This window comes from Hordeum vulgare, chromosome 7H (assembly GCF_904849725.1).
Source record: "Hordeum vulgare subsp. vulgare chromosome 7H, MorexV3_pseudomolecules_assembly, whole genome shotgun sequence".
In the NCBI taxonomy this organism is placed as follows: Eukaryota; Viridiplantae; Streptophyta; class Magnoliopsida; order Poales; family Poaceae; genus Hordeum; species Hordeum vulgare.
The window spans coordinates 161554911-161573378 of NC_058524.1; the positions used below are offsets into that span (position 1 = coordinate 161554911).

Consider the following 18468-nt stretch of genomic DNA (forward strand, 5'->3'; position numbering starts at 1 on the left):
ATGTTAGTTCAGATTTGGAAATAATTCTAATTTAACACGTGGGGTCGTTTCGGTGATGCTATAAGTCGTTTCCGACCTCATTTAAAATGCCTAGATAGGTAGCTTAGTTACTCTTCATCTCTTGCCATGTTAAAAACATTTTAAAACTGTCGTATACCTAATCAAGAGTGAACTAAATAATTCGGATGTGGAGTTTCGTCAATATGCAACTCATTGCATATTGAACTTCACTTAATGTGTAGTGTTTGGTTGTGTGAATTGCCATGTCATACCATGCATAATTGGAACCGCCCATGCGTCAAATGTGTTGTGCATCGCGTGGTGAATATCGTGTGTTGATTCTTGTTTCCGGTTTGCTTCGTCTCGATAGAATTCCGCAAGCGTGTCGGAATGTGAGGATCCGTTCGACTACTTTGGTTCGTCTGCTTCACGGAGTCATTCTTATTTCCAACTAGATCCCACGCAAGATGATCATTTCCCTAGATATCATTACTATCATTGCCATGCTAGTTATTTCATTCTACCGTTATGTCTCGCTGCCTACCACGTGTTAAATATCAGCCTCCCAACATTGTCATGAAAACCTTCAACCTTTCTACAACCTAGCAAACCACTGATTGGCTATGTTACCGCTTGCTTAACCATGTGTTAGCGTTGCTAGTTGCAGGTGCAGTTGCTTCCATGTGTTAACATGGGTTCCTTGTTATATCACCATATTATTGCTAATTAATTTAATGCACCTATATACTTGGTAAAAGGTGGAAGGCTTGGCTTTCTACATTGGTCTTTTGTTCCACCTTTGTCGCCTTAGTTTCGGCTACCGATGTCGTGTTCCATAACTGAGCGCTCCTAACATGCTTGGGGTTGTTCTGGGACCCCCTAGATTCTCGTTATGGGATAAAGCTCGTTTGGCAAGGCCCAACATTGGTACTATATTTTCCCAACATAATAATTCTATTAATAGTGATAAACATAGGGCGTCATGAACCGAAGGAGTAATTCAACATAATACAGGGAGGGCCAATGTTGATGGTGCTGGTCCAAAACAGAGCCACTTGCGGGGCCACCCGGGGCAACTCGGGGGATTTCTATCCAACCATCATAGGTATTGCTCATCCGTCGTGTCTTGAGAACGAGATACGCGGCTCCTATCGGGATTGTCGACACGCTGGGCGGCCTTGCTGGACTTGTTTTATCTTTCTCGAGCGTCTTGTGCGAGGGATTCCGAGGATGCTTTGGGTTATCTCAAGGTTGAGGTTTTCCAATAGGAACCCGAGGAGACACGGGTTTCCCTGATCGAGGTCATTTCGTCGTAGCGTGTGGTAGTTTGTGATGGACTAGTTGGAGCAACCGTGCAGGGTTAAATCTTTCGGAAAGCCGTGCCCGCGGTTATGTGGCAACGTGGAAACTTTGTTTAACATCTGGTTCAAGATAACTTGAAGTTAACTTAATTAAAACTTGTCAATTGAGTGCGTAACCATGACTGTCTCTTTCGTGAGCTCCTTCTCCGATCGAGGACACGGTGGGGTTATGTCTGACGTAAGTAGGTGTTCAGGATCATTCATTTGATCATTACTAGTTCACGTCCGCTATGCGTAGATCATCCCCCTCTTTTATTTTTGTACTCGTAAGTTAGCCACCTGAAATAAATGCTTAGTCGCTTGTTGCAGCCTTACCACTTAACCATACCTCACCCATTAAGCTTTGCTAGTCTTGATACCTTTGGAAATGAGATTGCTGAGTCCCCTGTGGCTCACAGATTACTACAACACCAGTTGCAGGTACAAGTAAAGTGATATTAAGACGTGAGCGCGATGATTGTTCACTTGGAGTTTCTTATTCTTCATCGTCGATCTAGGATGGGTTCCAGGCCGGCAGCCTGGGATAGCAAGGATGGACGTCGTTCTTTTATTGTTTGTTTTTCGTCTGTAGTCGGACCCTGTTCTTCTACATGATGTTTATGTATTATACTGATGTGACTCTGATGCAACTTTTGGTGAGTGTAAGCCAATACCATATATCTCTTCTTTTCAGTACATGTACTTGTAACTATATCCATTCTTGCGAGACGACGATATGCGCTTCTATCCCTGTCGAGTCCCTCATGCCAAAATAAGAATAGGGTCACATCTTGGGCGTTACACTAGCCTCTCTCACCTCCACTATATATAGGAGGGAGGGAGGGGTGTCACCCTAGGGAAAACCCTACAGGTTTGGCCGGCGCACCAAGGAGGGGGTGGGGGAGTCCTCCTCCAATTCGGTTTGGTGGAGGAGTCCTCCTCCTAGTAGGTTTGGCCCACCTCTCTATCTTTTGGCGCATAGGCCTAACTGGGCTAGCCGCCCAGCCCACTAGGAGCTGCTATGCCACCTGTTAGGTCCATGTGGCCCTCTCCGGGTGGGTGGCCCCTCCCGGTGGACCCCCGGAACCCATTCGTCACTCCCGGTACATTACAAGAAATACCCAAAAACCTTCCGGCATCCAAATATACCTTTCCTATATATCAATCTTCATCTTCGTACCATTCCAGAACTCGTCGTGACGTCTGGGATATCATCCGGGACTCCGAACAACATTCGGTCACCAACATACATAATTCAACTATACCGAAACGTCACCGAACCTTAAGTGTGCAGACCGTGCGTGTTCGAAAACTATGCAAACATGACCTGAGACACTTTCCGGTCAACAACCAATAGCGGGACCTGGATGCCCATATTGGCTCCTACATATTCAACGAAGATCTCTATCGGTTGAACCTTTATGTCAAGGATTCAGTTAATCCCGTATGACATTCCCTTTACCCTTTAGTATGTTACTTGCCCGAGATTCGATCGTCGGTGTCTCTATACCTATTTGAATCTCGTTATCGGCAAGTCTCTTTGCTCATTCCGTAATACAAGATCCCATGGCTAACTCTTTAGTCACATTGCTTGCAAGGCTTGTTGTGATGTTGTATTATCGAGTGGGCCCCGAAATACCTCTCCATCATACGGAGTGACAAATCCTAGTCTTGATCCATGCTAACTCAACGAACACCTTCGGAGATACGTCTAGAGCACATTTATACTCATCCAGTTACGTTGCGACGTTTGATACACATAAGGTATTCTTCCGGTGTTAGTGAGTTACATGATCTCATGGTCATAGGAACATATACTTGACATGCAGAAAAATAGCAGCAATAAAACGAAACGATCACATGCTACGTTCATAGTTTGGGTCTTGTCCATCACATCATTCTCCTAATGATGTGATCCCGTTATCAAGTGAGAACCCTTGTCTATGGCCAGGAAACCTTGGCCATCTTTGATCAACGAGCTAGTCTACTAGAGGCTTACTAGGAACAGTGTGTTGTCTATGTATCTACACATGTATCTGAGTTTCCATTCAATACAATTCTAGCATGTATAATAAACGGTTATCTTGAACGAGGAAATATAATAATAACTATTTTATTATTACCTCTAGGGCATATTTCCATCAACTCTAAATCTCTAGAAGGTCTTATATTTAGAAACGGGTAGAGTATACTAAATCTCTAGAAGGTCTTATATTTAGAAACGGGTAGAGTATAACTCATGCTCAGAGATGCTAGTAAAGTTAGCCAAGTTCCTGTCTAGTTTAGATAAAGCCCGCGTAGCCCGCGTAGCGGAGTTTTAGTCAACTCTCTCTGGCAAACATTTCCTATCTCCAATAACATAGAAGGCAATCTTTCCGGTAGAAAGTACTCTTATTCCACTTACCCAGAAAATCTTGAACCATCAGATACAAGAACTAGAAAGCAAAAAAGCTTAGTTACAAACCCAAATTTGAAATTGTGCTGGCCAGTTTACACAAGGATTGTCTGGTATATTCTTCTAAACTTAACTAATAACTTAACTAGGTGCAACTTCTGGTACTTCTAAGCTCAGGTAGGTACAAACTCGGTCGAGGAAGGCGAGAGACGCACAACATAGATGCCTATGGCAATAAGCAGCAATATAAACTGGATGAAACATAACAGCGACGCGGTGCTTGTTCTAGACTGCAGATGCAAGATCTCTGCACTCGCAGAGAGCTCTCTGCATTGCGCCTCCAGCTTCTCTACCATCTCCCGTAGTATTGCTGCTCGGTTCTCGGCACCACGCAGTTTGAGTTCGAGCTGCTTGTAGTCGCCGAGCAGACATTTCTGGTCCTCATAGACAGCTTTTTGATCCTCGGCCACGGGTGTCCAGGTTTGAGAAGTTCTTGTCAGGATGATGCACTGGATCTCCGCTTCCATCTTCTCCTGGAGCAGTTGATCAAGATCTGTCTGCAACAGCAGGTTGTTAGCACTCTGTATTGCGCTTCTCCATGCCCTCGTCCGGCTGAGAGCTTCTAGTTCAAGTATTCTTGAATTCTTCTCCTTGATCAGTATTGATGCTTGTTCTATCCTTGAATCAAGATCCTTTCTCTTTTCATTTGCTTCTTCAACAGATTCCTCAATGTGGAGCGAGTTGCTCCGTTCATCATCTCGTGCTTCAAGATCATCAGTTGACTCTTTTCCAATCAACACAAAGTTCCGTATCTCTGCAATATGCATAGAAGCAATGATTATTTAAAACCAAGACATAAAATGGTAGTAAATCATATCAATGCTGTACTAATTGTGTCAGTACAAACCATGCAATGACACAGAACTGGAAATGGACTGACACGGCATTTTAAGACAAGCCTCAGAGCAGTTGTTCGAAACATGGTTAGCAGAACCAATTTGTACTTACAAGTTACAACAAGGAATCTTCACTGATCATTTATCGGACAATGCCAAATGAATGTCACAGTTTTTTTTTCTGAAAAGGAAATTAATGTCACAGCACGTTTTAACAGGGTGAAAACTCCAATGATTTCGTCATGTCAAACATAATTGACTACTGCAGCCATATAACTGAAACACCAACCATTTAAACAATTAGACTTTAAGCTACCTCAACTTCTAATATACTACGTACCATTTACTACCGTTTTCCAATCAACACAAAGTTCAGTATCTCAATGTGGAGTATAGACAAATACATATTCCTAGGTTGCATTATTGAATGAACCAGATGTATGACCCAATTGATAATCTTATACTGAGTACTCCCTCCGTCCAAGTGTATAGGGCATGCGCTTAGTTCTAGGTCGTTAATTTAACTATTTAAATATGTATTATTTATAATAAATAATATATCATTAAATTCATACGGGGGTGTAGTTTCTGAATATGTAATTTTTATCGCATATAATATATATTTAACCAGTTAAATTGACAACCTAGAACTACGCATGCCCTATACACTTGGACGGAGGTAGTAGAATTAGAAGTAACATGACTTCCCAGCATCATTTCAAAAATAGCATCACCAATTGATCATCATATTACAGCTATAGTTCATTCCTTCTGAAAAAACAAACACCATTATCAAGATAACCGAACCATGACTATTACTCCCTCCGTACGGAATTACTTGTCACCAAAATGGAAAGAAATAGATGTATCTAGAACTGAAATACGTCTAGATACATTCATTTCTATGACAAGTAATTCCGGACGGAGGGTTCAAGCATCAGGAAATATATGGCAGTTTGATCTTAAACTTCTTACAAAATGCAATAAGAATAAATGCACCAAAAAAAGCACTGGTTCATACAAGTAGTTAGCATGCCACATTTGCATGGTGAATAAGATAAGTTGGGTGAGAATTCAGCCATACCATTCTCAAGAGCTTCCTGCGTTCTCTGAAGTAACAAAATAGATTCTGCATATGGGTTAGCACATGAGTTCATCTCTAATCCGATGTCACGCTTCCCAACACCCTCCTCATCAAATGTGTCCTCAACATCAGCATCACCAGAATCATCATTTCCCCCACCCAATCTCCCCACCACACTACTCCCACTCTGCGTGCAGTAACCTCCAGCTGTTGATCGCACCTCATCGTTTGGCTGCCCTTCATCGCTGCGGTCATCACCATCGGAATGTACCTTGTGGATGCCAATGCCGATGCTGCCGACCCCCTGTTTCCGGCCGTGGACGGCACTAGAACTGCGGCGGTCGGACTCGACGCTCAAACGAGAGTTCTGTGCCTCGGCCTCGCCCTGGGAGAAGGCGGTGTGAGCGCTCGGCCTGTCGGCTCGCGCGCGCACGGTCCGATGATTCTTCCCGTGGATGGCGGCGGTGGTGTGGGCACGCAGCTTGTCTCGCGCTCGCGGGGCGCTCGCGGCGGTGGAGGACCTGCTGCTCCGGTCCTCGCTGTTGTCGGAGTCAGCGCCGCCTGAGCCGACCGAGAAGCCGATGGAGGAGACGAGCAGGCCGAGATCCGGGTCCAGCTTCGCTGGCGCTGGCGCCGGCGCCGGCTCCAGTGGGACGAAGCGGGACTCGACGGAAGCGGTGGAGCTCTCCACCTCCTCGACGGCCACTTCGTGCCTCTCCTTGGGGGGCGCGGCGGCGCCGAGGGGCAGCCGGCGCTTCTGGAGCTGTGCCGCGTCGTCATCTGCACCACCTCTGCCACCAGCGGCGGTGGTGGGGGCAGCGGGGCCTTCCGCGCGGTGCTCCCGCTGGATACGGCGCCATCGACGGAGCCCGCGGCCCTTGGTCCTGGCCGCCAGAGGCGCCTCCGCAGCCGGAGACTCGGCGGAGGACTCGACGGCGCCGTTCGCTATGTGGTCCATGTCGGTCGCGGTGACTGCCATCTCAGAGGAATGGACACGTCGCAGGGCTAGGCGGAAGGCACGAGGCGTTGGGATCGGGGTACATGGCTGCGCTGGACTCGGCGGTTCTTTCCACGGAATTTAACGGGGAAAATTGGGTTATATTAAGAGAAAGTGGAGAAAAAATGATGATTTCCTCCGTTCCTAAATATAAGTTTTTTTTAAGATTTCACTAAAAGACTACATACAGAGCAAAATAAATGAATCTACACTCTAAAATATGTCTATATACATAGTCTTTTAATGAAACCTCTAAAAAGACTTATATTTAGAAACGAAGGAGTAGAAGCGTCCGAATATCCAGTGAATGCCAGACTTCTAGGGCGAGTCAAACACTTTTCATGACAAAATATGTTTGTCGAGGATGATAATTTAATTGTTCAACATGACAAATTGTCTCGGTTTCTTTTTGTCAAAATATCACCGTGCTTACTAACTAAATTTGTCATTTTCACATCAATATAAATTGTTAGACAAAATATTCAATTTGCCATGTCTAAAAGTTGTTTTTAGCATTTTTGTATTAGAAGAACTCAGATATCTATAGTGAATGTCAGATTTTAAGGCATAGCAAAGTGAAAAACTTCATGGCAAGCTGTGTTCTTCAAGGATATGCAAGTTGCGTTCGCGAGTACGACAAGTGCGTCTCAGTTTTAATTTTGCCACAAAATTAACATGCTTGCAGGCTGAATTTGTTATTTTCATGTCAATATAAATTGCATTTGAAAACATTTGATTTGTCATGTCTAAAAATCTAACGTACTTTACATATTAGAAAGCAAACGTAAAAAAACAGAAAATTTTATAAAACTACATATCTTTGAGAATGGAAACTAAAATACCTTGGATCTTTGAGTTGGTTCTTCCATAATCTTAAGAAACAGACCTCCCTCTAGATTCTCTCTGATCTTGAACCCACATTTTTTGACAATCCTAACTTCTTAGACCTTAACTGGCTAGGTTGTAGAAAAAATGAATTCATTATAAGAAATTGGGAAATCTGATTCTCGAGATTTTGGAAGAATCGAACAAATGAGGCGAGCCTTAGACTCTTCTATACTAAAAAACATTAGATTTCATATTTTCTTTTTCCAAATTAAGGAACTTCTCGCCTTCTATCCTAGCTTTATTTGCGGATTTGTTGATTTTTTTTTCATTGACTTTTGTGAAAACCATCAATTCAACTAGCCAAACGTTTTATTCACTCATCGTAATCATATTTTACTCGTAAGTTAATAAGCATTGATTTAACCAAGAGTTATATTAAAATTTTGGGATGTAATTGTAACGCCCTCAATTTAATCGTACGCAAATCATACACGCAAATGCGTACGAACAAACTCAAGTACTTACGGGAAGATATCACAACACAACTCTAGACACAAATAAAACATACAAGCTTCATATTACAAGTCAGGGGCCTCGAGGGCTAGAATACACAAGCTCGATAAACACACGAGTCAGCGGAAGCAACAAATATTTGAGTACAAACATTAAATATGGGGTAACTTAGAGAAGGCTAGCACAAAAAATACAACGATCGAAAGAGGCGAGGCCTCCGGCCTGGGAGCCTCCTAACTACTCCTCGTCTTCAGCGGCCTCTATTTAGTAGTAGGCACCGTCGGGGTAGTAGTAGTCATCGGCGGGATACTCCATTTCCTGGGATCCATTATCTGGTCGCAGCAACGGATCAAGGGGACAAAGGGGAGCAAAGCAACGGCGATTACTCATCCAAAGTACTCGCAAGACTGACATCAGAACTATGCTAACTATGCAACAGTATCAAAGGAAGGGGGTTTATATGTGTGGACTGACTGCAGCAATGCGAGAAAGAGAGGGAAGGCCTAGTCCTATCGAAGACTAGCATCTTCACGGGGTCTTCCGGCAATAGACGAGAGTAGAACATGTAACACAAGTAATAGTCATATGGTTGCAGCAATATTAATGTGATGTCACGCCCAGAGATTCTTCCTCGACTCCCAGTGAGGAAGCAATCCCGGAGCAACAATTCCAGTTAAGTAACAGTTGTAGTTGTATAAGATAGGGGCACAACTCCAAATCGTCCTATAACCGTGGACACGGCTATCCGAATAGTTATTTTTTATCCCTGCAGGGGTGCACCAAATTTCCCGTCACGCTCGATAACACTCTGGCCGGACACACTTTTTTGGGTCATGCCCGGCCTCGGAATATCGACACGTCGCAGCCCCACCTAGGCTCAACAGAGAGGCCAGCCCGCCGGGCTAAATCCTAAGCGCGCAGGGGTCATGGGCCCATCACCCTTTGCACTCCTGCACGATGTGAGGGCGGCCGATGTCAGTCCTAGCACCCCTTATTACAAGCGTGATGCATATCGGGACCACTCGGACGCACGTCGCTCCATTGCTGACGTCTGAAGAGCTTTGGCTTATACCACAACACTGAGTACCCATAACTTCTCCCGCGTAGCCGGTTAGTGCGAAAAGGTCTCCGACCAACCCAGATCAAATACCCAAATCCATTAACATTTTAATTAACTAATCGACACATCCACGCGGGAATCCACCCCGCCTAACATTATTCATCAAAGTTCCCAGTAACAAGGTCAAGTAACTGTGTGGTTGTAACATCAGGGAGAATCCGAGGTATCACCCTCGTTGGAGGTGCCAACTGCTGACTGCGTCGATCAACAGGAATCAATCGAGGAGATGGCATTTCTCACGTCCATCTCGTCTCCCTCGCCGCAGGCGCTGCCACGGCGTAGCTCCTCATCGCCGGTGACTCGGGCCGACGCGCAGGAGAGGGTGACCGTGGGGAGCGTCCACGTGCCTCTTCGCAATCGTGTGCTGCAAGCCACGCCCGAGTTGGGCATTCTCGGGCCTAGGCCCGAGTCACACGTCAGGTAGGGGGAGGCCTCGGCCCTGCTACGGGAAAGCCCGCGTGCTACAGGGAGCGAGGGGAGGGTTTCGGAGATATCCCCACCTACTCCCGCAGCGTCGCCCATTCCAGATCTCGCCTCCCTCTTTGGCCACTTCTGGGGAAAAGCTAGGGTTTCGCCACCTAGGGTTTCGCCCTCCTTTGGCTGGTGGGAGGGGAAGGTAGGAGGAGATAGTAGATCATTTGCGGAGGTGACGACGTCGCCACCGCGGAATCCACCCATGGCAGGATGAGAGATGGGTGGTCGTGGATTCCGCGGAGATGGAGGTGGCGAAGGTCGATTCGGGCGCGGCGGAGGTGGTGGTCGGATCGGACATGGAGGAGGTCACGGCCGTGGCGGAGGCGGAGGCGGCCGCAACATGGTGTGGACGCGCGAGGCCGAAGACGGCGGACAAAACTCCTCCAACGTAGATCCACGATAGGGTGGATCTGACAAGGCCAGATGGGAGGCGGCGGCCATGGAAGCGCAGGGAGGAGCCCGCGGGGAGAAATGAGGCGACAACAGCACCCAGGTCGCCGCGGGTGGATCTACAGGAGGACGCCATTAGGAGATTCATCAACACCAACTTCATCAACCTCCTGATCGTCGACATCCTACTCCCGGCAAGAGGAACATCTCTCCACTAGTGGGAGGCGCTGAGGTTTGTGTTACTTGCAAGGACCCTGGATACCTACCAGTATTTTATCCTCGTGCTATTTGTGGTAGATGTGGGATTCATGGTCATCTAGCTCCTATCTGCAATACTGTGCTTCCGTGGGATTGTGTAGCACCCATGTGTGGGTTCCAGGCAGAGGGGAAAGGCTTCTTCTATATTCATGATCATAGCACGCCCAGTCAGACTACTGATAGAAATAGATTCATTGTGATTTCTGTGGTCGAGGTACATGCATCTGGGAGAAAGCTAGAGGAATTTTTTAATGCTTACATCAATACTAACTGGAGGTGCTCAGCTAGATCTATTGGCTCTAATACTTTTGTGATGAGATTTCCTTCTCCTAGAGATGTGGACAAGGCTTGCTTTGCTGAGAGTATGAACGTGAAGAGTTGTGGTGCTATGATTAATCTTAGAAAATGGTCTGAATCTGTGGGGGCTAAAGGGTTTTTGAATGTTGCTTGGGTTAATGTGAGTAACATTCCTTTAGATAAGAGGCATGAGAAAAATATTGCTTATGTGGGATCTCTGATGGGGGTAACCTTGGAAATTGATAAAGCCACTATAAATAGGCCTGAATTTGTTAGAATTAAGCTGGGTTGTAGGGATGCTGAGGACATCCCTGCTTCAGCAGAAGGGGTGCTGGGAGGACACTTTTATGATTTCTTCTTCTCTGTTGATAAAATCCTGATTAAAAATCCTCCGAGAGAGAAAGTTGGAGTGCAGCAAGAAACTGAGGAAGGTAATGCTGCTAAAAAAGCTAGGTTCAATACTGATGTTCGTGTGGAAAGGAATATTGCATCCTCATCTAATATGGGAGAGCATTCGGCTCCCCCAAGAATAGTTGGAGGTGGTTATGGAAAAAATGTGGTGATGAATCCTGTGGAAGAAAATATTGAGGAGGAGAAAAAACAAAATGAGAGTGAGGAGATGTTGTCTGAGGAGGAAAGTGAAGAAGTGGGTAATGAATTGCTTATTGATACTATGGTGGAAGAGGCTGAAAAGAATCAAAACAATGAGGAAGGGGGGAATGTGGACTCTGGTATGGTATCCTATGATGAAATTATAGTGAACTCTATGGAGATTGTACCAAGTTCTGTATCTGGTAAAAAATTCTCATCATATCTTGATGCATGTATGGGGGAACCTGTGGTAACTGAGATGGATCCTAGTGAAACTTCTGGTCATCAAAAAATGCAATCCTATTTGGTGCAGTCTCCTGATAACTCTGGTGAGAAAGTGGAGGTGATTCCTACTCCACCAGTGAGGGAGGAAATGCAAGTCAGGTTCAGTAAGAGGAATATGGGGCTAATGTGGAGCATGTGGGTGTCAGAGGTGAGAGGATGGCTCAAAAGAGAGATCTACAAGGTAACAAAATATCTCCTGGTAATTCTTTTGAAGTTTTATCAAATCTTGAGATTGTTTCTGCTGTTGCCAAAATGGGTGTGAATATTCCTGATGATACCTTTGAAACTATAGATATTATTAGAGAACTTGAGATTTCCAGAGCTAATATTGCTAAAAAAGTTGATAAGAATGATAAACAACAAGATAAAATTTTGTTTATCACTAATGCTGCTGGAGAAGCATCTCCCTTAGACACTGAGTGGGTAGGAGATGAGGGCTTAGATGTTGATGACTTCACTATGGTTAGATCCAGGAAGAAAGAAAGGAAGAAAGTTAATATTACTATCTCTAAACCTGTGACTAGAAGTCAAAAGAAAAAGTGGGGGATGGTGCAGGTAAGGCTATGGCTCGTGGCAAACCTAGCACCAAAACTCAACTTTCAAAAAATAGGAAAAATGATTAGTCTCTTTTGGAATTGTAGGGGGATTGGGAAGAGAGGCATGGGGACATATATATCTGACTTGATCAGAGATTATAAGCTTGATTTTATTAGGATTCAAGAAACTATGAAGAAGGACTTTTCTTATAAATTCTTTAGGAAATTTGATCTGGGAGAAGTTTTTACTTGGAAGTGGATTCCTTCGGAAGGGAAGTCGGGTGGGATATTAGGTGGCTTTCAAAATAATGTGTTTGATCTGGTGAACTGTGTTGAGGGCAAGTATCTTATGAATTTCGAGTTGTGGAACAAGAATCTTAAGATGAAATGTTGTATTCTGGTGGTGTATGGATCAACGCATGAAGAGTTCAAAACTGATTTCCCGACGGAGCTTGCGGCAATGTGCAGTCACATTACCTGCCCCTACATAGTGGGAGGGGATTTTAATATCCTTAGATTTGTTGGGGAGAAAAACAAGAGGGTGAGATTAGGACATTCCTCGGACCTTTTTAATTCTATTATTAATGCTCTTTCCTTGCGTGAGGTGGATATGAGTGGTGGCATTTATACCTGGTCTAATAACCAACAGGAGCGTGGATACAGTTTTCATGTCCAAATCCTGGGAACATCTGTTTCATTTTACTTTTGTTAGGAAGATTATAAGAGAGGTCTCGACCACTGTCCCCTGATTTTAAATACTGATGATAATATACCCATTAATTTGGGCAAGAGAGAATTCAGATTTGATCTAAATTGGTTGAACAAACCTGAGTTTAATACTCTGGTAGCTAAAATCTAGATGCAACCTGTCCATTCTGCTAATCCCATTGATATCTTGAATATCAAGCTGAAGAGATTTAAAAAGTATTTTAAAGGGTGGGGCTCAAATAATTTTGGGCAAGCCAGGAAGAGAAGAAAATGGTTAAGGGAGGAGTTAGGGCACATTGAAGAGTTGCAAGAGACTGATACATTGAGCCCTGAGCTTTATTGCAAAAAAGTGGAGATGCTAGTAGAATTAAATAGCTTGCTGCTGGAAGAGGAGGTAGCTTGGCTACAGATGTCACATGACAATTGGTTACTTAAAGGTGATAGTAACACTGAATATTTCCATAGGATGGTGAATGGGAGGAGAAGGAGGAATACGATCGTTTCGCTTAGCTGTGGGGATATGGTGATTGAAGGGAATAAGAACATGCTTAAACATGCCACTGATTTTTATAAAGATTTATTTGGGCCTGCTCCTGGAAACCTATGTAAGATAGATGGGAATATGCGGGATGATAAAGAGAAGTTGGGAGATATTGAGAATTTTCTCTTACTTAGGCCTTTTTCGGACACGGAAGTTAAAAATGCTTTGTTCTCGATGAAACATAACAAGGCCCCTGGACTTGATAACATTCCGATTGAATTTGTCCAATCCTGCTGGGGTATTGTTAAGAAAGATGTGATGTTACTTTTTGATTGGTTTCACGAAAATAATCTTGATGTGGAAAGACTTAACTATGGTATAATAACGCTGTTGCCTAAAGTAGCTGGAGCTGACAAAATGCAACAGTTCAGACCTATATGCTTATTAAGATGTATCTACAAGTTGATTACCAAGGTGCTGTCTATCAGATTAGAGCCTCATGTAGACATCTTGTTTAGTAGACATCAGAATTCCTTTATCAAAAATAGAGATATTATGGACGGGATCATGTCATTACATGAAGTTTTGCATCATACGTATGCCCGTAAGAAAACAGGGATTGTGCTTAAACTTGACTTTGAAAAAGCATATGATAAGGTTAACTGGGAATTCCTGTTGGATTGCCATAGTAAAAGAAAATTTGACACACGTTGGATAGATTGGATTCAGAGAATTTTGGTAGGTGGTACCATTAGTGTGAAGTTAAACGATGAGGTGGGGGAATACTTCCAGAGTGCTAAAGGAGTAAGACAGGGTGATCCCGTGTCTCCTTTCCTCTTCAATCTGGCTGCTGATTGTCTTACAAAGATGGCCCGGAAAGCACAAGAGAATGGCATGTTTACTGGGTTAGCGGCGGATTTAGTGGAAAATGGGGTGGCGATACTTCAATATGCTGATGATACTATTTTGTGTTTCGAAGATAATGCTAGTAATGCTTTGAATATCAAATTGCTGCTTTATTTGTTTGAGGTTATGTCAGGTTTGAAAATCAATTTTTTGAAGAGTGAGATTTTCCCAGTAGGTGCTCATGATGATACTATGATAAATTATGCTGAAATGTTCAATTGTGAGATTGGGTCTTTCCCTATTAAGTACCTAGGTATGCGTGTTAGTTATGCTGGGCTTAAATGCAGTGGTTGGCTTTTTGTGGATGACAAATTTATTAGTCATGGAGAATCCTGGGTTAGTGAATCTTTATCCAGTGGGGGTAGACTTATTAAAGTTAACGCGGTGTTATCCCATATCCCTTCATACTATATGTCCATGGCCCTGATAAAAAAAACTACGTTTGAGAAATGGGACAAACCCAGAAGAATTTTTTTGGCATCGCAACGGGAGAAAAGGGTATCATATGGTAAAATGGACTCGTGTTTGTAGATCCAAAGTAAAGGGAGGTCTGGGGGTTAAGGATTTGAGGAAGCAAAATATCAACTTGCTAGCTAAATGGTGGTGGAAGCTGGAGAAAAAGAAGGGATTATGGCAAGATATAGTGAAAGCTAAGTACCTTAAAAGAACATCTGTAGCTAAAGTTAAACAGAAAGCTACTGATTCTCCTTGTTGGAAAGCAATTTTGAAAGTTAAGGAGCATTACATGGCTGGCAGAGGGGTGGTGCTTAAAAAAGGTAACATTGCTAGCCTATGGCTAGATGATTCGGGTGATAATATCCTTCTAAAAGACAGATATCCTGATCTCTTTGAAATTTGCTTAGATAAGGAATGTATTGTTGATAAGCTGGAGAGTATGAATCATTTAACTTCTTTTAGGAGAAGATTATCTCCAGTTATGCTCCAGAAATGGGATGAAATGAAGCAATACGTATTGGATAAAACTTGTGCAAATGAGGATGATGAAATATACTGGAAATTAGATAATTCCAGAAAATATTCCACTAAAACTATGTATGGATGGTTAGAGAGAAACCTTGCGGGGGCCAATTATAAGTGGATTTGGGGGACTAAGATTCCTTTGAAGATTCAAATCTTCCTGTGGCAGTTATTTCAAAATTCTATTCTTACTAGAGATAATATGAGGAAACGCCAGTGGCAGGGGGACCCTAAATGTTCTTTTTGTGATGAACTTGAATCGGCGCAGCATCTGTTCTTTGGGTGCTCGGTGGCCAAGGTTGTTTGGAGAACTGCTGGTGCTATTTTTGGTACCAGTTATATTCCGAAAACGATTTGGCAAGTTTATTCTTGGTTGTATGCTTTTTTGCCGGGCTTATGCGAGATTTATACTGTTGGCTTAGCTGCAGTTTGCTAGTCTATTTGGCTAGCTCGGAATCAGGCTACTATTTAAAAGAAGTGGGTTAACACTCCTTTTGAAATTGCTTTCACAACATGTGCGTTTGTTGAATACTGGGCAGGTTTGCAAAAGCTGGCGATGGCGGAGACTGTCAAGCAGGGGGCTCAATTGCCGAAAGAGAGCGCAGCCCAGATGTTGCTGCTATGTGGAGCACCAAGGCCGGAATCGACCGAACAGGCAGATGAGGAAGAAGCCTCGGAGGAGTGGTAAGTGCAGGAGAAGATGTCGATACCTTGGCGATGGACTTTGCTGGTTACAGTGCAGATAGCTTGGTGCCCTGGTGATGATTAGTATTCTGTCAGTTTGTGAAAACTTTCATTTTATCTTGTGCTCTTTTGTGAGCCTGGTCTGGTTATGGTTGTTGGGACCCCTGGTAGCGGTGCTGGTTCATGGTAGTATAAAATTTTGATCTTTTGCGTAGTATCAGATGATATCAGGTTTTCGCCCCGCAGTTTGCGTTCTTGATGACAGGCACAAACGGTGGGTTTCCTGATATTGTTACGAACTTGCTTTTTCCCCTTTCCCTCTCTTTCTAGTTCTGGTCTCAAAACATTGCATTTCCGTTATGAAAGTAATGGAAAGGGGAGAAAGCCCGGTTCGAAAAATCTCCCTCGTTGGATTCCGAACGATGCAACCGTCAAGGTGGACTTAGAGGAATCACCCTCGAGGGTCCCACACTTGAGGGGTTGCACGACAGAGTCATCGTCGAGAGTGGTGAAGGAGGAATCACCCTCCATAACCACGACCGACTAGCTGCACTACAGAGATATCATCATGAGTACTTCACGAGGTCTCACCCTCGGTACCCGATAGTAGCTCTGCAGCGTCGTACAACTAAGGGGGTGTGAGTGCTGTGTCGGGTCTTGGCTCATCGATCAGGGATCGAGACCCGACAATAAAGCGGGACAACTGGACCAAGGGGTCAGAGGGGAAGACTTCTCCACCTATACTAAACAGTTTAAAGTGCAGTATGAAAGTAGCAGTTCATCAAAAATAGGCTATGCATCAGATATAGGAGCTAACTACAACAGTAGCAAAATTCGAATGCAAGCATGAGGGAGAAAGAAATGGGCGATATAGGAATGATCAAGGGGGGTTTGCTTGCCTTGTTGCTCTGCAGCAAAGGGTTGGTCGTCGGAAGGGTAGATGTACCCGGCAACAGCGTTAGTCTCGGGGTCTACCGGTAAGAAGAGGGAGAAGAAATAATAAATATAAACATAGATGCAACACTAAGCATGACATGTCAAAGCAGGGTTAGCTAACGCAGTGCTATCCGCCATAGACGGGTCGGGAAAATATTGGATGATATTTTCCAGGTCTCTGCCTACTACCGGTCAGACGAAAAACGTTGAAAAGAAATTCACGTTTGCTATGCTAGAGACGCGTGACACACGAACACATAGTGTGTCCCGATTCGTCTCGTTCTGCTGATCAACTTTCGTGTTCAAAATATTTTCATCTGAGCTACGAATTATTTTTAATTGATATTTAAAGTTTTATTAATTATTTAGGAATTAACAGATTTAATTACATTAGATAATTAAATATGACATTGCGGTGATGTCAGCATGACACCATCACTCAACATGAGTTGACTGGTCAAATATGACCAGTGGGTCCCAAGTGTCATTGACACAGTTTAATTAAGGTGTAAATAATACTAATCATGTTTAAATAAGAGGGGACCCACCTGTCATCCACAGATTAATCTGGTTAATCTAATTAATTAACAGAATTAATTAAACAGGCTAATTAATTAGCAGAATTCTTAATTAATCTCTTTACTCTTAATCATATTAATAATACCTATTACCTAATTAATTAATTACTTTAACTATTTATTTATATTATATATATTTAAACATTTTACAGGGGTGGCCCCATATGTAAGTGGCCCAACGGCCACACCACACACACAACACACACACTCTCGTGTACACAAAAACACACACCTGCATCCATATGCACATTTTTATACATACATTCACACATATACATACACACATATACATATATACATACATAGTGTCTAATACATAAATACATACAGTTTTCTTAATTTTTTTTGTTCTTTCCTCTAACAACTCACAGGGGGTTGAACCTCCTGGACTAACAGGAAGGGCCCGAAGGGGGCACGATGGAGGTCGCCGGAGGCCGCGCTGCAGGGCGCCGGAACGTGACCGGAGGGGAGGAGAGGTGGAGGGGAGGGAGGAGCCCGAACGGAGGGCTCACCGACGGTGTAGGGTGGCTGGTTCGGCGAGGCTCGGTGGAGCCATTGAGGAGGAGGCGGGGATGAAGAATTCGATGAGGAGGAGCCCGGAGGAACGCCAGAGGTGTCAGTGTTGGAGCCGGTAAGGTCGGTGAAGGCCGGCCGGGGCGGTTGCAGCGGTGGTGGCCGGAGGAGGGAGGCCAATGCGGTCGTGTCGGAGAAGGAGGGGTCGACGGATGGCCGGCCGGATCCAGTCGGAGGAGGACCGGTGGTGGCCGACATCGAGGTGGTGGATCTGGCGAGGGGAGGCAACGGTGGTGGTCGACCGGTGGTGTTGGTGGTGGCCGGCCGATGGTGCTTGGCGAGGTGGAGGGAGACGGCGGCTGGTGGGGCGCCGACAGCGGCCGGAGGTAGCGCAGGGCCGGACGGGCAGGTGGCGGGAGTTGGGCAAGGCAGAGGGCCAGCGGGGCGAGAGAGCCTCGGGTTGGGGCGAGCCGGTCGCTGGGGTGGTTCGTGGCGACGGGGTGACGAGGGGCAGGGTAGAGGGAGCGAGGAAACGAGGGGCGATGGGTCGATTCCCTTGTGGGGGTTGCCCTCGCGGCGTGGTGGGAGAGAGTGAGCGAGTGTTGGGGTAGTTAGGGTTTGGGGCACGGGTCATATACCCCTCGGGGTGGGCCGGGTGGCTGGATTAGATGTGCCGGCTG

At 44.7% G+C, this 18468-nt stretch overlaps 1 protein-coding gene across 1 annotated transcript; it reads right to left on the bottom strand.

Annotated features, from left to right (window-relative positions):
* Nucleotides 1–3712: 3712 nt before the first annotated feature.
* LOC123408049 (WPP domain-interacting protein 3) lies at nucleotides 3713–6764 on the bottom strand. The gene is made up of 2 exons (XM_045101262.1): nucleotides 5716–6764; nucleotides 3713–4549 (listed from the first exon to the last, which is right to left on the bottom strand). Exons 1-2 carry the CDS (start codon nucleotides 6692–6694, stop codon nucleotides 3909–3911), a joined length of 1620 nt encoding a protein of 539 aa, XP_044957197.1. The 5' UTR covers nucleotides 6695–6764; the 3' UTR covers nucleotides 3713–3908.
* Between the last annotated feature and the right edge of the window lie 11704 nt (nucleotides 6765–18468).

Excerpts from the sequence above, each read along its gene's own strand:
- LOC123408049 (XM_045101262.1), bottom strand. The coding sequence starts at position 6,694 with ATGGCAGTCACCGCGACCGACATGGACCACATAGCGAACGGCGCCGTC. Across the intron at positions 4,550-5,715 it reads GCAGGAAGCTCTTGAGAATG|AGATACGGAACTTTGTGTTG; the intron begins GTATGGCTGAAT and ends TGCATATTGCAG.